The 16809-nt window shown below is 37.8% G+C and overlaps 1 protein-coding gene across 5 annotated transcripts in view; it reads left to right on the forward strand.

Moving 5' to 3' along the window:
- The window catches only part of vldlr (very low density lipoprotein receptor), a 41972-nt gene that overhangs the window by 15678 nt on the left and 9485 nt on the right, over positions 1 to 16809 (forward strand). For all 5 annotated transcript variants that reach the window (XM_051686094.1, XM_051686095.1, XM_051686096.1 and 2 more), the window contains exons 3-9: positions 2105 to 2227; positions 8169 to 8291; positions 10394 to 10765; positions 11544 to 11666; positions 12425 to 12547; positions 15538 to 15657; positions 16023 to 16148. In XM_051686094.1, the coding sequence (XP_051542054.1) occupies positions 2105 to 2227; positions 8169 to 8291; positions 10394 to 10765; positions 11544 to 11666; positions 12425 to 12547; positions 15538 to 15657; positions 16023 to 16148 (1110 nt within the window). The remainder of the gene's footprint in view (positions 1 to 2104; positions 2228 to 8168; positions 8292 to 10393; positions 10766 to 11543; positions 11667 to 12424; positions 12548 to 15537; positions 15658 to 16022; positions 16149 to 16809) is intronic.

Genomic DNA, 16809 nt, shown 5'->3' on the forward strand with positions numbered 1-16809 from the left:
TAAACACAATTTGATCTTAACATATAATTAATGTTTAACATGGAATACAGAAAAGGCATAATTTGTATCTATAAGACTTTATGCAGTTCTTTTTGACAAGTAATTTTCTGTGTAATTTCCTCAAAAATCTGAGGGTTTTTTTATTTGCTAGGGCTGGTATCGTACCGAAGCCAAAATTTTGGTATCGGAGCAACCTTAACCTGTAGTAACTAGTAGAGGTAACCTGATATATCATTAATCAATGATATTAATCTGGTGATATATTTTATTTTTTTTAGGCTATAAAAACCTTAATTTAGTAAATGGTTAAATATAAAGCATTGTTACAGAATCGAGTCTCTTCTATTCAAAAGAGTCCTGAAATAATTGTGTATTTCGGGCTTGTTCATAGTCCCGCATTATGCTTCAAATCATCCATTTATATGTATATTTTTTGGTTATTATTGAGATTTTTGTTTCACAATAAACAGCATCTGGAATTTTATACATTTTGGACTCTTGTAGCGTCTATGTCTGTCATAGTAATGAAAGGCTAAAAGTTTTTAACATTCTATAAATCGGGCCAGGGTAGCTCAGTGGTAAAAGACACTGGCTACCACCCCTGGAGTTCGCTAGCTCCTAGTTCGAATCCCAGGGCATGCTGTGTGATTCCAACCAGGTCTCCTAAGCAACCAAATTGGCCCGGTTGCTAGGGTGGGTAGAGTCACATGGGGTAAACTCCTCGTGGTCACTATAATGTGGTTCATTCTTGGTGGGGCGCGTGGTGAGTTGAGCGTGGTTGCCGCGGTGGATGGCGTGAAGCCTCCACACGCGCTATGTCTCCGTGGCAACGCGCTCAGCAAGCCACGTGATGAGATGCGTGGGTTGACGGTCTCAGACGTGGAGGCAACTGGGATTCGTTCTCCGCCACCCGGACCGAGGCGAATCACTATGCGACTACAAGGACTTAATAGCACATTGGGAATTGGGAGAAAAAGTAAAAAAAAAAAATAAATCCTATAAATCGATTTTTAGAAACTATTGGCCGATTAGTCGGTTATCGAGCTTTTCCGCCAGCTTGGTTATTGGTATCGGCAATATCCACTATCAGTCACCTAGTAATCGGGAGCTTTCAAGCTTAAAAAAAACTTTTTTTTTAATTATTATTTTATTTTAAATAATAATAAAATAAGTAATTATTCACTAAAAATTGCCATAGCTCAAACAATGAGCCCGGAAACAGTTGATTCTCGAGTACCTTGTAACCGAATATGATGCACCAAGTTTCAAATGGGATTTTGGTGCACAAGTATTATGGACTACTTTTATGGTGCTTTTTAGACTTGGTCACAGTATGCTTTAATTGTTTATCAAAGAGCAGTTCAGGAAATTCCTCTTTCTTCTTTTGGTTCCACTAAAGAAAGTAAGGCTACCACCTTGTCTACACTGGACACGAGTGTTCACTTTGCTGCCTTGCAACATTCTAAAAGCGTTTATTTGTCTTGTTGGCAGGAGTAGCACCAGCGCATCTGTTTACTGCTGGCACGACAAGGCACGCAAGACGTACACATCCAGTGTAGACGGCATCATTGATTATAATTGGAGCTTTTGTCACATCGTGCCACTTGCTTCTGGTTTAGACAGGGTGTACGTCTACACTAATCTTTAATTTGAAAAATCAGTTTTCTAATGTCATCGTTTTCCAAAGTGTGCAGTAATGGAAAGCGTTTTCAAAACACTCAGTTTTAGGTGGAGAAAACTCGTTTTAGTGTGGAGAGGAATAAATGTAGCGATAAATGCGTTGTCAAATGAAAACATATCGGTGTAGACGTGGCCAAAGTCTTATGGGTTTGTAACAAGATGAAGGTGATTTAAATTAAGACTATTCTCATTTCTAAATCATTGCTTTGATATCTAGGGGTCATTGGAAAGCATTTCAAGCACTCTTGAGAACACATTCCTGTTCTTGTCCTTGCTCCCTCTTGAGCATGTGCTCAAGCGCATTATTTTTCCTGGATTAACATTTTCTATTAAAGCAGGAAGTCGGGGTGGGACATATGTTGATTTCCTGGGGTCTTTAAGATCGATTTGAAAGTAGACCTCAAAGGTTTTGTTTCTGTTTCAGTGAGGAAGACCTGTGCAGAGGTGGACTTTGTCTGTCGCAGTGGTCAGTGCATCCCCAAGAGATGGCAATGTGATGGTGAACCAGACTGTGAGGACGGCTCGGATGAAAGCATTGAAATGTGCCGTAAGTCACAATTCAACTTTTGTATCTTTTGAGATGTGATATTCTGTGATATATCTTATCATTCTTTGCATTTTTTTTGCATGTGCTTGCTAGGGCTGGGTGATAAAACGATATCGATATTTATGGAGAAAGATTTGATTTAACTTTTTCGATATTTGAGTAATTTTCTATATTTAGCCTATGTTCTACATAGACGATCGGATCAGGTGTGTGTTGCTAAAAACGCAAGCAGTTCAGCAAAGTTATACACCCTTACAAAAAATCTAGAGTTCTGGCATACTAGCCACAAACTAGCTGTGAATGTGATTCGCCGCAAATGTTTGCCAGAAGTTTACAGCTCTTCACCGGTAGAGGTGAACCTACAGCAAACCTTTGGCAACAATGGACAATGTGCATGTGAAAATAATCGGTGGCGAATTTGCGGCAAGTTTGCCATGAACTCTCGATTTAACTAGCTAACTGAATCAAAGTCATGAAATCAGCCGGTTAGAAAGTTTTAGCTGGCTAGAGGCTACATAGCCCTGCTGTCATGTAAATCAAGAATGAGGCTAGGTAGCCAAAAGCTAACACCATTATTCAGGCTACTGTGGAATAATGAAAAAGTGAGCATTCGGAATATTGTATGCAGTTAGAAGTAGGCTATTTGTTTGGTTTTTTTTGAAGACGTATTTTGTGTACTTATATTCAACTTCACATGGAATAATGTTCATCTCTAGTCCATGACTTAAGATTTTTTTCTTTAAATTGTGCTTTAAGAGAGATTGGGGTGGGGGTGACTTCATTGTATCTGAGATGTAACTTTACTCACAGCTGATTAGTTCAGCATCTGTTAGCAAAACCTCTTACGGAGCAGGTTAGCCATGTAGAGTAAGTTACTTTGGCGATGAACACCGATAAAAGCCGACCCAACTTCTTGGTACATAAATCCCAGGGTTTAGGCAAACCTACATGGCTAGCCACCTAAACTGGCTTCATGGTATAGGCCCCAGATGTTGAGGCAATTATTTTTCCTCATATGATATACCATCAGGGCTTTCAAAAGCAGCCTGACCTTTAAAAGGGTTTTTGCTACAGTATATAAAGTAGAGTGGCTTCACATTCTGAACAGTCCAATGCAGAAGTGTTGGTGTACGTGCAGTTATGCATGGCAAGACTCTATATCAAGTCTTGTTTGAGCAGCTGTTGGAAAGTTAGTCGGCAGCAAATGGAAACGGACCAACATTGTGTGAGTGCTCGTGAGCATTTGCACATGATTGGCTATGTAAGTGTGTGATCTTTCACAATCCATGATTACGTTTATGTTCAGTATTTTTGTCTAGGCATTAACAGCTAATATGAGTTGGTAATTTGAAAAATGTTGTTTTTAAGTTTGGGCCTGTAAAACTTGAAGCTTACAGTGCAAAATATCAAAGGTTTCATGGATTACGTAATGCACCTACAGTACCATTCTTCCTTTGATATATAACTTTAGGAGTCTTGGAGCATTGCCAAAAGGATAAAGGCTTTAGCTTGATTATTCACATGAGTCTAAAGGTCGTTTTGATGTAATGTTACATGCTGCTGAACAATGTTTGTCTCAGCCAAGCAAGTACTCAAAATGGATTAGCTGGCATTCCTTGAATGATTCCTCACTGTTTTGCAAAATATTGCAAATTCTACATTCTGTGAAATCCAATAATGAATATTATATGATGCTAAGCTAAATAAGAAAATGTTTGTTATAATTAAGACTTAAATCCAACATCTCAACATCATTAACAAAAGCTATGCCATGCTAAAGCCTTGGCCTCAGACGACTCCTGCAGACTGCCAACAGTTTGTTCATATACAAAAACGATCAGGGCTCCAGACAAAAAAAAAAAAAGACTTTGGAGCCATTGGCTCCTAAACTGAAACACTTGGGAGTCAAATGGCTGGTTTAGTCGCCAAATCACAGAATTGCTCGATTTAGATTGCTGTTCAGAAACTGGAAGCTGAAGAAAAGGAAGTCAGCTGATAACCCATTAGTCGGACATTTAATAAACCGTATATATAGTTGAGAAGATAAGTTTGCATTCCCTTTTGTGTCAAATGTTCACACCCCTTTTTGTAATTTATACAAATATAAGATTTTTTTTTTTTTTTTTTAGTACTGCTCTTCAGAATGAATGTTTTCACCTTGTGTGATACAGTAGTTGTGTACAAGTCAAAAGCTTGGTTTATATATATATATATATATATGTGTGTGTGTGTGTGTGTGTGTGTGTGTGTGTGTGTGTATATATATATATATGTGTGTGTGTATGTGTTTTAAAATATTGCCTTAGTCTTGCTTTACTGTTACTGGATGGCCCAGACACAGAGACAACAAGAGTGCAAATTTAATGAAATCCCAGATGCAGTTTATTGTGCTACTCCAATCCCAATCAATAAAAAAAGTGGTACACAATACTGGACTGTTAATTATAAAGAAGCCCGAAATACACATGGGACTCTTATTTTGAAATGTCTGCGCTCTCAGTTGTGAACACTGAAGGCTGATTTGCTGAGAAAGTGCATCTGATTCAAACTGCTAACCTGAGCTCCTGAGTTCAAACCATCAGTTATTTTCTGGGTGTTTCATGAAAAAGATCTGGTTCAAAAGAGTCATTTGTTCATGACTCTCTTGCGCTGGGTTTGTTCTTGCATGTGATGCATGCAGCAAGTTCGTCAGAAACAGAACAGGTAAAAAGCGGCATGAGACACTAGTGCATGCTCTAAAGATGTATTCAATAACTCACAAGATGATATCTGATGAAACCGCAAACGAACGCGCACAACCCCACTTTAAATTATTGTCGCAATCAATTATTTTTGGTCTCATTTGTGACCGTTTTAGTCGCAGTCAGGAGCCCTGAAATGGAAAGCATTTGCAGAAAGCGCCTGCTCAAATCCTGAAATATGTAACTTTTGGAAGTCAAAGTTGTCATTACAAGATAATGCAAGTGCTTTAAAGGAGAAATAAATCACAGTTAGTGGCATCAAATCTTTGAAAGATACTGCATTCAGAGTTTTTGCAACCTGGTAGCAAGTAAATTAGAGGTACACGAGCAGAACTGTATTCCACTTTGTTTCAGGGTTTTGTCTGTGAAGCAACGTATGACACCTGAACAGTTAGACAGTCTGATTTAAACAAAAATAAAAAAAATTCCACATTTCTTCAGTATTTTTTGTACAGCCAATCAAAAACGTGGGTGCAATCATTTGAATAGATTTTTCCACAGTAGTTAAAGGAGTAGTTAAACAAAAAATAGAAATTCTCTCAACATTTACTCAACCTCATGCCATCCCAGATGTGTTTGACTTTCTTTCCTCTGCTGAACACAAAGATTGAGAAATATCTCCACTCTGTTGGTTCATACAATGTAAGTGAATGGTGGCCAGAACTTTGAAGCTCAAAATCACAAAGGCAAAATAAAGTAATCCATACAACTCCAGTGGTTAAATCTATATCGTCAGAAGTGATATGATCGGTGTGGGTGAGAAACAGATCAATATTTAAGTCATTTTATACCAGAAATCTCCACTTTCACATTCTTCTAGTTTTTTTTGGCAATTCACATTATTTGTGCATATCGCCACCTACTAGGCAGGGAGGAGAATTTATAGTAAAGTTTTTTTTTTTGTTTTTTTTTCCTTCGTCCCGCCTGTCAACATTCACTTGGAACATAACTGATGGTGTTTAATAACCAGCCAAGATGCGCTAAGCACTTTTTGGCATTGTTAGAATTATGAAAAGCAACAAACTTGCAATTGTACTTGGAATATCGCTAAACATCACAAGAATACAATTAATTGTTCAAAGACAACCCCCTCCACAACTCGCACGTAAGAATTCCCACACATGCATTTTTTTTTTTAAATCTTAACCTTACCTGAGCACTACTAAGTGATGAGTTCACAACAGTGCCCATATCTGTCTGTCATGTAACTTTGACCACATTTATTTGCACAACACTGATCAAGGTCATTATTCATGTTTAGCTTTTATTCCAAAAAGAAGTTTAAATGCTCTATAGAGTGTACTTTAAAATATTTCTGTTCATGTGGTTATGGAGAATCTAAAACATGCTCGTTCTTCTAGCACTATTCTCCTCTGGAAGTACTGAAGAGGCTCACTCGCCTTTTATTCCACTGCATTTTGTCAATTCTACACATGTAATTTAACTAATTATTGGTGTCCTCCAAATTGTTTAAATGTGCACACAACGTCAGCCTTGAATGTATAGTAAAACTTTGATAAACTACGGTGCTTTCACCTGTTGGTATATTGATGTATGCTAATTTTCTTTTTGTAATGTTTATCTCCATTCAAAATGCGTGCTTGACATTTCTATGAAGGTAAAATAGTGCCTAAATTATTTGCATGCACAGTAAGATTTGTGAAAGCATAAATCAAATAGCAAGTGTAAAGATAAACTGGATGTGCACAATGTTTTGTAAAGGTGTAAATCAAGTTGCAGGTGTAAGAAACTAATATTAGTAATACTTTAATGCTTTGGATAAGTGTAATTCATGTGTTGTGAATCTGTAATTGCATATTAACACAACGTAAATGTGGTGTATTCTTGCTGTCTCACTGTTTTTGCGCCTAAACATGGCTAAAAACATTGCAAACCTGCAATCAGCGATATGCAAACAAAGAAAGGGTGTCATGAACAGCAAAACGGATTGACCGCGTAGAATCAGTCTGCATGTGTAAAATAAACTACTGCAAACATGTAAATAATATTTAAGAGAGGAGAGATACCCAGAGGAACGACGCTGAGTGGTATGAAAAAGAAACTGTCTGTCACATTATTAAACCAATCAAGTCAGAGTAAACTGGTCAAGGAAAACCTCATTTGATTGGTTACTAGAAGCATGTAGACCCGCCTTCTCCCTCGTGCTTGCAAAACTCTTTTTAGTGAGAAATTCGTGCCAAAAGTGTGAGCGCAACAAAGGGAAGACGTAACAGTGTATATCGGATTATTTCTGGAAAATATTTATGCCACAAACACAAGTCATTTACACATTTGCAGTAGTTTATTTTACACATACAGGCTGATTCTATGCGGTCAATCTGTTTTGCTGTTCATGACACCCTTTCTTTGCTTGCATATTGCTGATTGCAGGTTTGCAATGTTTTTGGCCATGTTTAGGTGCAAAAACAGTGGCAAAAGTATAATCGAAAAAAACAAAGTCAGAAGAATACACACCAAATTTACTTTGTGTTAATACGCAATTACAGATTCACAACACATGAATTACACTTATGCAAAGTATAAAAGTATTGCTAATATTTGTTTCTTATGCTTGCAACTTGATTTACACCTTTATAAAACATTACAAAATTGCCATTTGATTTACGCTTTCACAAATCTTACTCCGTGCATGCAAATCATTTAGGCGCTATTTTACTTTCATAGATTTCACAATTGCTTGACATTTCGTTCCTCCTGAATAACGTTGTTATACATGCACAGATGTAAACAACAATTCTGCTTCAGTGGATATTAATGTCAAAAATGAGAATCAGATACGAGTGTTTAGACTTGTGTCAGATGTCCTGATATTGGATATGTGTCTGATTAAGAACCAAATATTGAAAGTGACTCAAATCGGATGCCAAAAAATCTGTTCTCATAAGTGTTTTCGCCGTTTACACAATGCAACAAAATCTGATCTGTTCAATATTAGGCTAGTGAAAATTGCAATTGGTTGACTGTAAATGCAGCCTAAATGAACTGTTTGCGTTACATGTCAGTCAGATGGCCTCTTCCTGTCTAAGTGGGCAGTTTTTAAGCCAGAGTAAGCTGCACAGTGGTCCAGACTTTATGCAGAATGTTAAAAGGCTGTATAGGCTATACATGCTTTTATTTTCAATAAATTGAGTTTTTAAGTTAAAGTTTAGTAACATGATCCTGACTGTGTTTTCCCCTAGATACAAGAACCTGTCGAGTGAATGAGTTCGGTTGTGGCGTTGGCTCAACACAGTGCATTCCGTTCTTCTGGAAGTGTGATGGTGAGAATGACTGTGACAATGGCGAGGACGAAATTAATTGTGGTGAGGCACCAGACATAACACATGACCACTTCCAGATACAGTTTTGTTTTCATCACCTTCTGATTCTTGCATGTAAGGCAATAATTAGAAATCAGTAATCGGGAGTAAAAGTGCAACTAACAGAAAAAAAATCTTTTAAAGGGAAAGTGGGTAATTTTTTTTCATATGAAACTTTCTCATATTCCATCTTAATATGCAGAAAAACTATTAAGCCAGTCATAAGTTGATTCCTGTGAAATGTGTAAAAACTGTGCCTCTGTGGCTTTTTCAAAACATCCAGTGGTTTGTTTGAGCATCCCGACCAATTAGAGTTGACCCAACCAATGGTGTGTGTGTGAGTTTGTCGAACCAACGAAAGACATGGGGAGTATTTAGGAAAGATGTTCGAAAAAAGTAATTGAGTGTAATTTATATGGTTTTAAAGCTTTTCTTCTGAACAAAAGACCATAGTCTCTTGAGTCTGCTCTAAAGTTTCTGATAATATCTCAATCTCTCAAACTGTGCTCAGATTTGCTAATATACCAAAGTCTGCAATTTATCAATTTTTAGATAAACCAGTTAGACCAAATTACCCACATTACTTTTATAGGTCTATACTTTTGCTGCATTTCAACAGTTTAATTTCTCCTAAGGAATTTTAGGATTATCCTAGAGTCAGTTTATACTGCAAGTAGAAATTGACCAATATTTGTTTAACGACGATAGTTACTAATTATTGTGTATAAGTGTTCCATCACCAATCCAATGAATGCCAGAGTACATAATTTACATGCTGATAAATATATAACTGCAATACACTAAGTCACTGCTTTGGTTGATATTGCTTGGAGATCCACCACATGGTACCATTTGTCGGTAGAACCATTATTAAAGAACAGATTAAGTAGAAAAGTGTGAACTGCTATGAATTGTTGATGATATGCGGTCTGGATAAGGCATATATACAGTAATTTGATAAATTATTCTGCTGACAGATTACAGACATTCCCAATTCATCCACGCTGCACAGTTTTATTTTGATGTGGCCAGGGCGCGCACAGTTGTCAACCTTTATCTCCGGTGTAATTGGGTTGTTTTAGTTTCAGTTTGTGGGAGAGGTAACTGCGTCTAAGTTTACAATAATGAAAACATCTTCACGATTCAGGGGATATCTTTTTTTAAAGGTCAATGTCAATATTATAATATTGTATTACTGATACATCAACTCAGTTGTGATTCAGGCAATACGTTTTTAAACGGGCAATGTCATAATATTGTAATATATTGGTTTTAATGTTCATTTACGAAAGCAGCATGTTTTGAATAATTTGTGTGTCACTTTTAGGAAATTGGAATTCCTCAGGAGGACTTCTAAGCTGTAGGGTGCTACTTTTAGCATTAAAATCCTTCACAAATTACTTTTACTCAATCCTAATTTTACGAGTCCTAAAAATTAGGATTGACACACCTGTAATTCTTAAGTTGCTCCTAAATTTCCACATTAAGAGCTACTTTTAGCCTTGAGATTTTTTGTGAATATGGGCCCAAGTTTATTGACACATTTGAAAATGTCTTTTCTGTGTGGATCTATAATATAAGGAAGAGGTAACGCATGCACATAGTGCTCCAAGAACTGTGTAATGTGCTGTCGCTTTAAGACATGAGTCGAGCTGCTCTTGAGTGTTTTGTCTGCGTGCTGTAAACCGCAAGTCTGTCATTAATAAAAAAAGTCATTTCTCCGGAAATGATTTTGTTCTTTTAAACGTGTAAGATGAAAACGCGGCTTTATTTGCACATTGTTTTTGCAATTATAATGGTTTTTCATGTGTATTAAATTCGCAACTTGGATGTAACATAGCTATAATTTCAAAGTCTCCTTGGCTATAAAAGGCAAGCTTTGTGCAATAAGTGTTCTTTGGTTCTTTTTGGAACAGGATGAGAAGACACTTGAAGTAACAAACATGCGCTGGTTTTTGAAAGTAAATTTTTCTTGGAAACAATTTATGGATTGTGAGGAGATCTCCATGAAATCGGTTACTTGCCTGCATCCACAATACCATTCTGAAAAGTTGTTTTGCCCTTTCTCCGGTTTCATTAGACATTCTCCCATGGTATTTTATTAGGTAACATTACATGCGCCCCTCTTGAGTTCACCTGTGCCAGTGGACGCTGTGTGTCACGTAAATTCGTCTGCAATGGAGAGGATGACTGCGGGGACGACAGTGATGAGCAGGACTGTGCCCCGTCCTCCTGCGGTCCAAGCGAAGTCCCGTGTGGCAATGTTACGTGCATTCCTAGAAGCTGGTTATGTGATGATGATGTGGACTGCCAGGACCAATCAGACGAGTCGCCGGAGCATTGCGGCCACAACCCTACACCGCCACCGAAGTGTTCATCTGGTGAGATGCAGTGTGGCTCTGGAGAATGCATCCACAGGAAGTGGCGCTGTGATGGGGACCCGGACTGCAAGGATGGCAGCGATGAGAAAAACTGCTGTGAGTAATTCCTGCTTTTTAATTTGTCAACCAAATGTGTCAATATATTTTAATTAGTGCTGTCATTTGATTAAAATTTTAATCTCGATTAATCCCTTAGTTTTTTGTAGTTAATCGCAGGTTTTGAAAGTGCTGAAATTTGACAGTATATATACTTTTCCTGTCAAAATGCATTTATTTCCTCCTTGGTGGGGGGGGGTGGGGGAACAAAATTTGTATATGTTACAATATAATGCTTTATTAAAATTTTCCAAAGCCTTCCACAGTATAAAGATAGAAATGCACTAAAATAGCTCCAAATTAAGTAACATTAAACGTTTCCCAAAATCTAAGTTGGAGTTTGACTAATTGAAAGAACTAGTCCCCACATAGATTGTATATTCCTTGCAATGGGCATTAAGTCTTAAACTGTCATCCTCCACAATATTAATCAGCCAGCAGACTCTGGCTATCTGCTTTGTAACAGCAATCGTGAAGTTGCGTTCATGATTCATGTCAGGGCACCAGTGTCAGTCGGCGCTTTGAACTCTACATGAAAAGCGTTTGCAGACAAAAACGTGTCATTCTGCTTTTGGTGATAGTTAGACTTGGCGTGCTTCTGTAGTAATTAAAATGCGCCTTTCTTAGAAATCAAGTATTTTTCAGTCTGTCACAAGTTCAATCTAAGTTTTGTACAACAAAATGCATTAAGAGCTTTTGAGATCCTGGTGAGGGGTTTTAGGGATGTTTTGGTCTCTAGTTTCACTAACAGGTCTGTGTTTGTTCATGCCACATCCAGCTGTTCGTACATGCAGACCTGACCAGTTTAAGTGTGATGACGGCAGCTGTATCCATGGCAGCCGACAGTGCAATGGCTTCCGAGATTGTGCAGATGGCACGGATGAAGTCAACTGCAAAAATGGTGAGTCCATGAACTGGAAACCCAATTCTCGTAATGTTCTATCTGGAGCTTTTTAAACAGTTTTTGGAAGTCTGGTTCACAGTTGACCACATTTGAGAAAAGTTCTGAGTTGTAGCAAAGAATCAGCCCAAATACAGACCCACTGTACATTTCATGCTGTAAGTTATTGCAGAAATATGGGAAGTAAAAAATGGGTAAAATACTCAAAGGAAATTAGTTTTTATCCAGCTGAGAAACAATTATAGCAAAAATGCTCTTTCTACAGCAGTGTTCCCAACTGGTTTTCTAGATTGGGATTTTATGGCCATTAAGTGGCGACCAAACACGGTACCAAAATTGTTTATTGTACAAATGTTAAAATATTGTTCTTAAAATCAAACATGAAAGTTATTAATGTTATCATGAAATGCATGCTCATCAATTTGTAGGCCAACTCAGAAGGCTAATTTGCCATAGGTTCCCTCAGGAATTTACAGTGGGATTTTAGAATAGCAGTTTTCGATTCCGAAGAGACCTGGTTTGTTCAACAATATACACATTACATAGTCATACATCAAACGTGAATTTTGAAGCCTAAACCCTATTCTGGGTTATTCTATCAAAACAGACCTTCAACTTATTTTTGGGTCACAACCCACTCATTGAGATCCATTTGCTCTACAGTGTCATTTTAAACATATTCTAGACCAAAAAACGTTTGATGTTATATGATGTAACTCATGGAAAGAAACCGATGTTGTCATTTTCTCTTTCCACAGTGACTCAGTGTAGCGGCCCTGACATGTTCAAGTGTCGCAGTGGCGAGTGTATTGAAATGAGTAAAGTGTGTAATAAGGTCCGCGACTGTCCTGACTGGAGCGATGAACCCATCAAAGAGTGCAGTGAGTAGAATGTTCTTCCATTTGAGGTTTCTGACCATGTTTTTATTCACTAGATGTCAAACATTACAACATTCTTTAGATGATATTGAATCCACACTATATGGCCAAATGTATGTGGCTACTTCATTAATTCTAGTGAAGATAAATGATAATGCTAGTGCATATAATGGCATTCTAGGGCATTGTGTGCTTCCAACACAAAGTGAGGGCCATAAAGAAATGGTTTACTGCATCAGGTGTGGAAGGACTTGGCTTGCCTGCACCAAGCCCAGACCTGATCCCCATTGAACATATTTGGGGTGAATTGGAATGCCAACTGTGAGCTAGGGTCTATCGCCAAACATCAATGCCTGACCCACTGATGTTCTTGTGTCTGAAATCCCTGCAGCCATGTTACTACATACATTATAGTGGAAAGCCTTCCTAGAAGTGTGGAAGCTGTTATTGCAGTAAAGGGAAATTGATGCCTGTGGTTTTGAAATTAAATGTTCAATAAGCAAGCGCATACTTTTGGCCACATAGTGTATGTTTCATAAGAACCTTTTTGTATATTGGTGAGTGTACTTCAACCCTCATTTGGAAAGCTGTGCTTGGTTTTTGACTATCTTCAGAAGTTACTGGAAGCTAGTAGTCAGTCGATAACTGATGCAGATATAATTCCTACATTTGTTCGTTTTTATATATTTTGTATGTTTTCAATGATTTGATGTTGGTAAATGATGTATACAGAATTTATTTTACACAATAGTTGCTCAAAATTCAAATGTTTAAACATTTTAGAACAAACAAAAAAAAAAGCTTCTGTTAATCTGCTTCTTGTGCTGATCCCAATGATCACAAAATGGCAAAATATTAGTTGATTAATAGACCTGGCTTATATATCGATCTATCACTACTTTACCCAACTTTTAAAAAATCTTGTATGTGTTTTGGGGAATTATGTGGTTTTATTCTTGAAGATGAACAGGGTAATTGTGAACACTAACACCGTTGCAGAAGGTGGTCGAACAGATATTCCCACCTCAAACTCACACACATGGTTGAGTCAAAGGACTAATGCTGCTTTCATGGGCCATCGGAATTATCGTTCTTTCCACTTCTGAAGTGGTAATAACGAGTACGTCGTGTTCAAATGCTTTGTTGTTGGAAAGAGCATAAAACATGAACAATGCCAGGTTCATATTTTTTTAGGAACTTTTATTTTGACCCCAGTTACACCATAATACGTGTTTCTCAGTTAGTTTGCTGACGATAATGGAATTTTGGTCAAATACAAGCTATTTTCATGGTGTGAAAATGTACAATATGCATCAAATGGTTGCTGATATACATAAATTAATTTGACCGATATGGCAAGCGCTAACAATTAGCTGTATTTAGAAAAATGAATAAAACCTGTCATTCACTACAGAAACCGTACTCTCCTCCTTCATGTTGAAAGTTTACGACTCTTCCCAACTCTGAAACTCTATCGAAATTATTTTCCCAGTCGTAATTATGACTTGAGGGGTCGTTCATGTGCAACTTCTGAGTGGGAAAATTGTATTTATGATAATTCTGATAGCATCTGAAGGCAGCATAAAGTTTGGTTTGTTCTGAGCAGAAACTGTATTTTTTTTTGTTCCGGGTCCGGCGTTCCTCAGCCGCCTTTCCCATGGTAACTGGTTAGAACAAAACAAAAAAAAAAAACAGTTGATAACAGCACTCTCTGCTAAGTGTGGGTGATTTTATACAAGTTGCAGTGTTGCCAGATCTTGCAAGAGAAACAAGCGACCTTGTCTGGGGAAAACAAGCCCAAAATAAGGGACTTGTCCCAACCAAAATAAGCGATTTAAAAAATAATTCCCCATGTGGGGAAATTATCAGCATAGAAATCATTACAAGCATAGTATACAGTAGCCTATATAAAATAACGTATTTTCAATAAATGTATTCTTAATATTAAATATCCCCCCAAAAATATTAAAAATATTTCAATTTAACATCTGGCCTTCTAAAATTAATTAATTGCCTAAATTTCTCTTTCCTGCATGCATGCCACTGCGCAGGTGCGTTTGGACTAAATGTCTCCTTATGAGAGCTGAATTATTATTATTTTTTTATTATTTATTTATTTATTTATTTTTGTACCAAAATAGAGCGCATGCACAGACTTGAACTTTTTTGGACTAACAGATCCTGGTGCAGAAATGGATAGTGCAGGCTTATGGGAGTACATTGTTTAGAGCCATTTAAGGAGTAGTGTGCTGATGGTTAAGCTGGTACGGTTAATTGCAGTCTCGGACATCATGTGCAGTTTACACAGCAATGGTCTGTTAGAGTTGTTGAGTGGCCTGACAGTTTGCATAAATTGTTTCAAGCTGGCTGTTTGACCTAAATGTTCGTTAAACGTTTCAAGATGTTGGGGTGTGAAGGGACGCTTCTCACTCTTGATGCATCTGTTGCAGAGTTTAGCTCTTAAAAGTGGAACCAATCAGAACTTCAGCTATTGTATAAGTTTCTGTTAGATCTTTAAGTGACACTCATATCTTATGTGGCACATTCTATGTAAAGTCTCTCACAATCTTGCAAAGCCAGACCTTTGACTGCCGGTATAAGGTCTGGTCTAGATTGCAGCCTAGTCTGGCCAAGAACTGGCAAATTGGCAAATTGGAGAGGACGAAACCTTGTAAATAGACAAACCATTGTGCACAATTTCATTTCCAACTTTTTTGCCTCCATTAATCTAGTCATCTATGAGGTCACAAGCTATAAAGTGCTACAATGTTGTTTATTACATATTTGCCCAGCATAGAATCAATATTGAGTGACGTGTGCCATGTTTTTAAACGTAGTCCAAGGACATAGTTGCGTTCATTCCTTTTGGGCGTTTATCATATGGAGAAGCTCTGAAGTATTGATTGCTGTAAATCACAGCATGTCATATCCTGTGAGTGCACTGCATTGGTATTCCAGTTGTGTAACGCAGCTGTCCTCCATTTGTTTTATAGATCTGAATGAATGCCTGCTCAACAACGGAGGCTGCTCGCACATCTGCAACGACCTTACAATCAGCTATGAGTGTGCCTGCACACCAGGACTCCAGCTCATCGATCGTAAGACCTGCGGAGGTATGATTAGCGAAGGATGTAAACCCACATCATTGTGGTAGTCGTGGGTAGTTGTGGCCCTTATGTAGAATTAGTCTTTCACATGTACCAAACATTCTGGTCCCACTTTATATAAGGTGTCTTTAACTACTATGTACTAACATTAAAATACATACAATTCAATGTACTTATTGTGTAACTGTGTTCTGCAAAATTCTCACAAGTTTCACATTTGCTGCTACCAAGGCTGAGTTATGGGTAGGGTTAGGGGTAAGGGTTGGGGTAGGATTAGGTTTAAGATTCAGGGTCAGGTTAACAGTGTTACTACTGTACAATGCAATGTAGTGTGGTCTGTGGTTTATGTGGCCTTTATTTTCTCCTCACAGATGTCAATGAATGCCTCAACCCTGGCATCTGTAGTCAAATCTGTATCAATCTTAAAGGAGGCTACAAGTGTGAATGTCACAGTGGCTATCAGATGGACCCCACCACTGGAGTGTGCAAGGCTGTTGGTAAGTAAACGCGATGCTCAAGTTTTATAGTTGTTCTAACTTCATTCAGGGTCACCTGAATTCCAAGTCTGAGTTCTGAAACTTGACTCATTAGATGACACATTTAGGAGTAAATATGGGGTTCCCCATCCAAAAAAGTAAGGAATTATTGACTACAGACTGTTGAATTGTTAATTTAATACATGGCCAGGATGGTAATGCAGTTTGTTTTCAATAATTCAGTCAATAGTCAATGATTCGGCTTATATTGCTCACGTACAAAACTATATTTCCTAACACCACAGATTAAGTATCATGCTTAGAAATAGCCTAAGCCGCTGTTATTTGTTCAAAAATGTCTAACTAGGCTGAAATAATGTAGTGAAGTGACTTAACTGTAATGAGGTCAACAAATCTGGAACTACTTGCAGTGTAAGTAGTTCCAGATTGTGGCCACTGGACTCTGTTCACATCATTTTGTTTGGGTCTGAACCGGTGGTCCGATTGCATCATAAACATTAGTACAAGCAGCAGCTGTTCACCACTGTAACTAGGTAACAACTCAAAGAAGACTTCAGCTTTACTGTGCTACTGAAGGATTCATCTGTTTGGATTTACCCCCAAAACTTGACATGCACATAATGACTCTTGCGTTTGTCTGCCACGGATGCATCGGATGTGC

Source organism: Myxocyprinus asiaticus, chromosome 43 (assembly GCF_019703515.2).
Source record: "Myxocyprinus asiaticus isolate MX2 ecotype Aquarium Trade chromosome 43, UBuf_Myxa_2, whole genome shotgun sequence".
In the NCBI taxonomy this organism is placed as follows: domain Eukaryota; kingdom Metazoa; phylum Chordata; class Actinopteri; order Cypriniformes; family Catostomidae; genus Myxocyprinus; species Myxocyprinus asiaticus.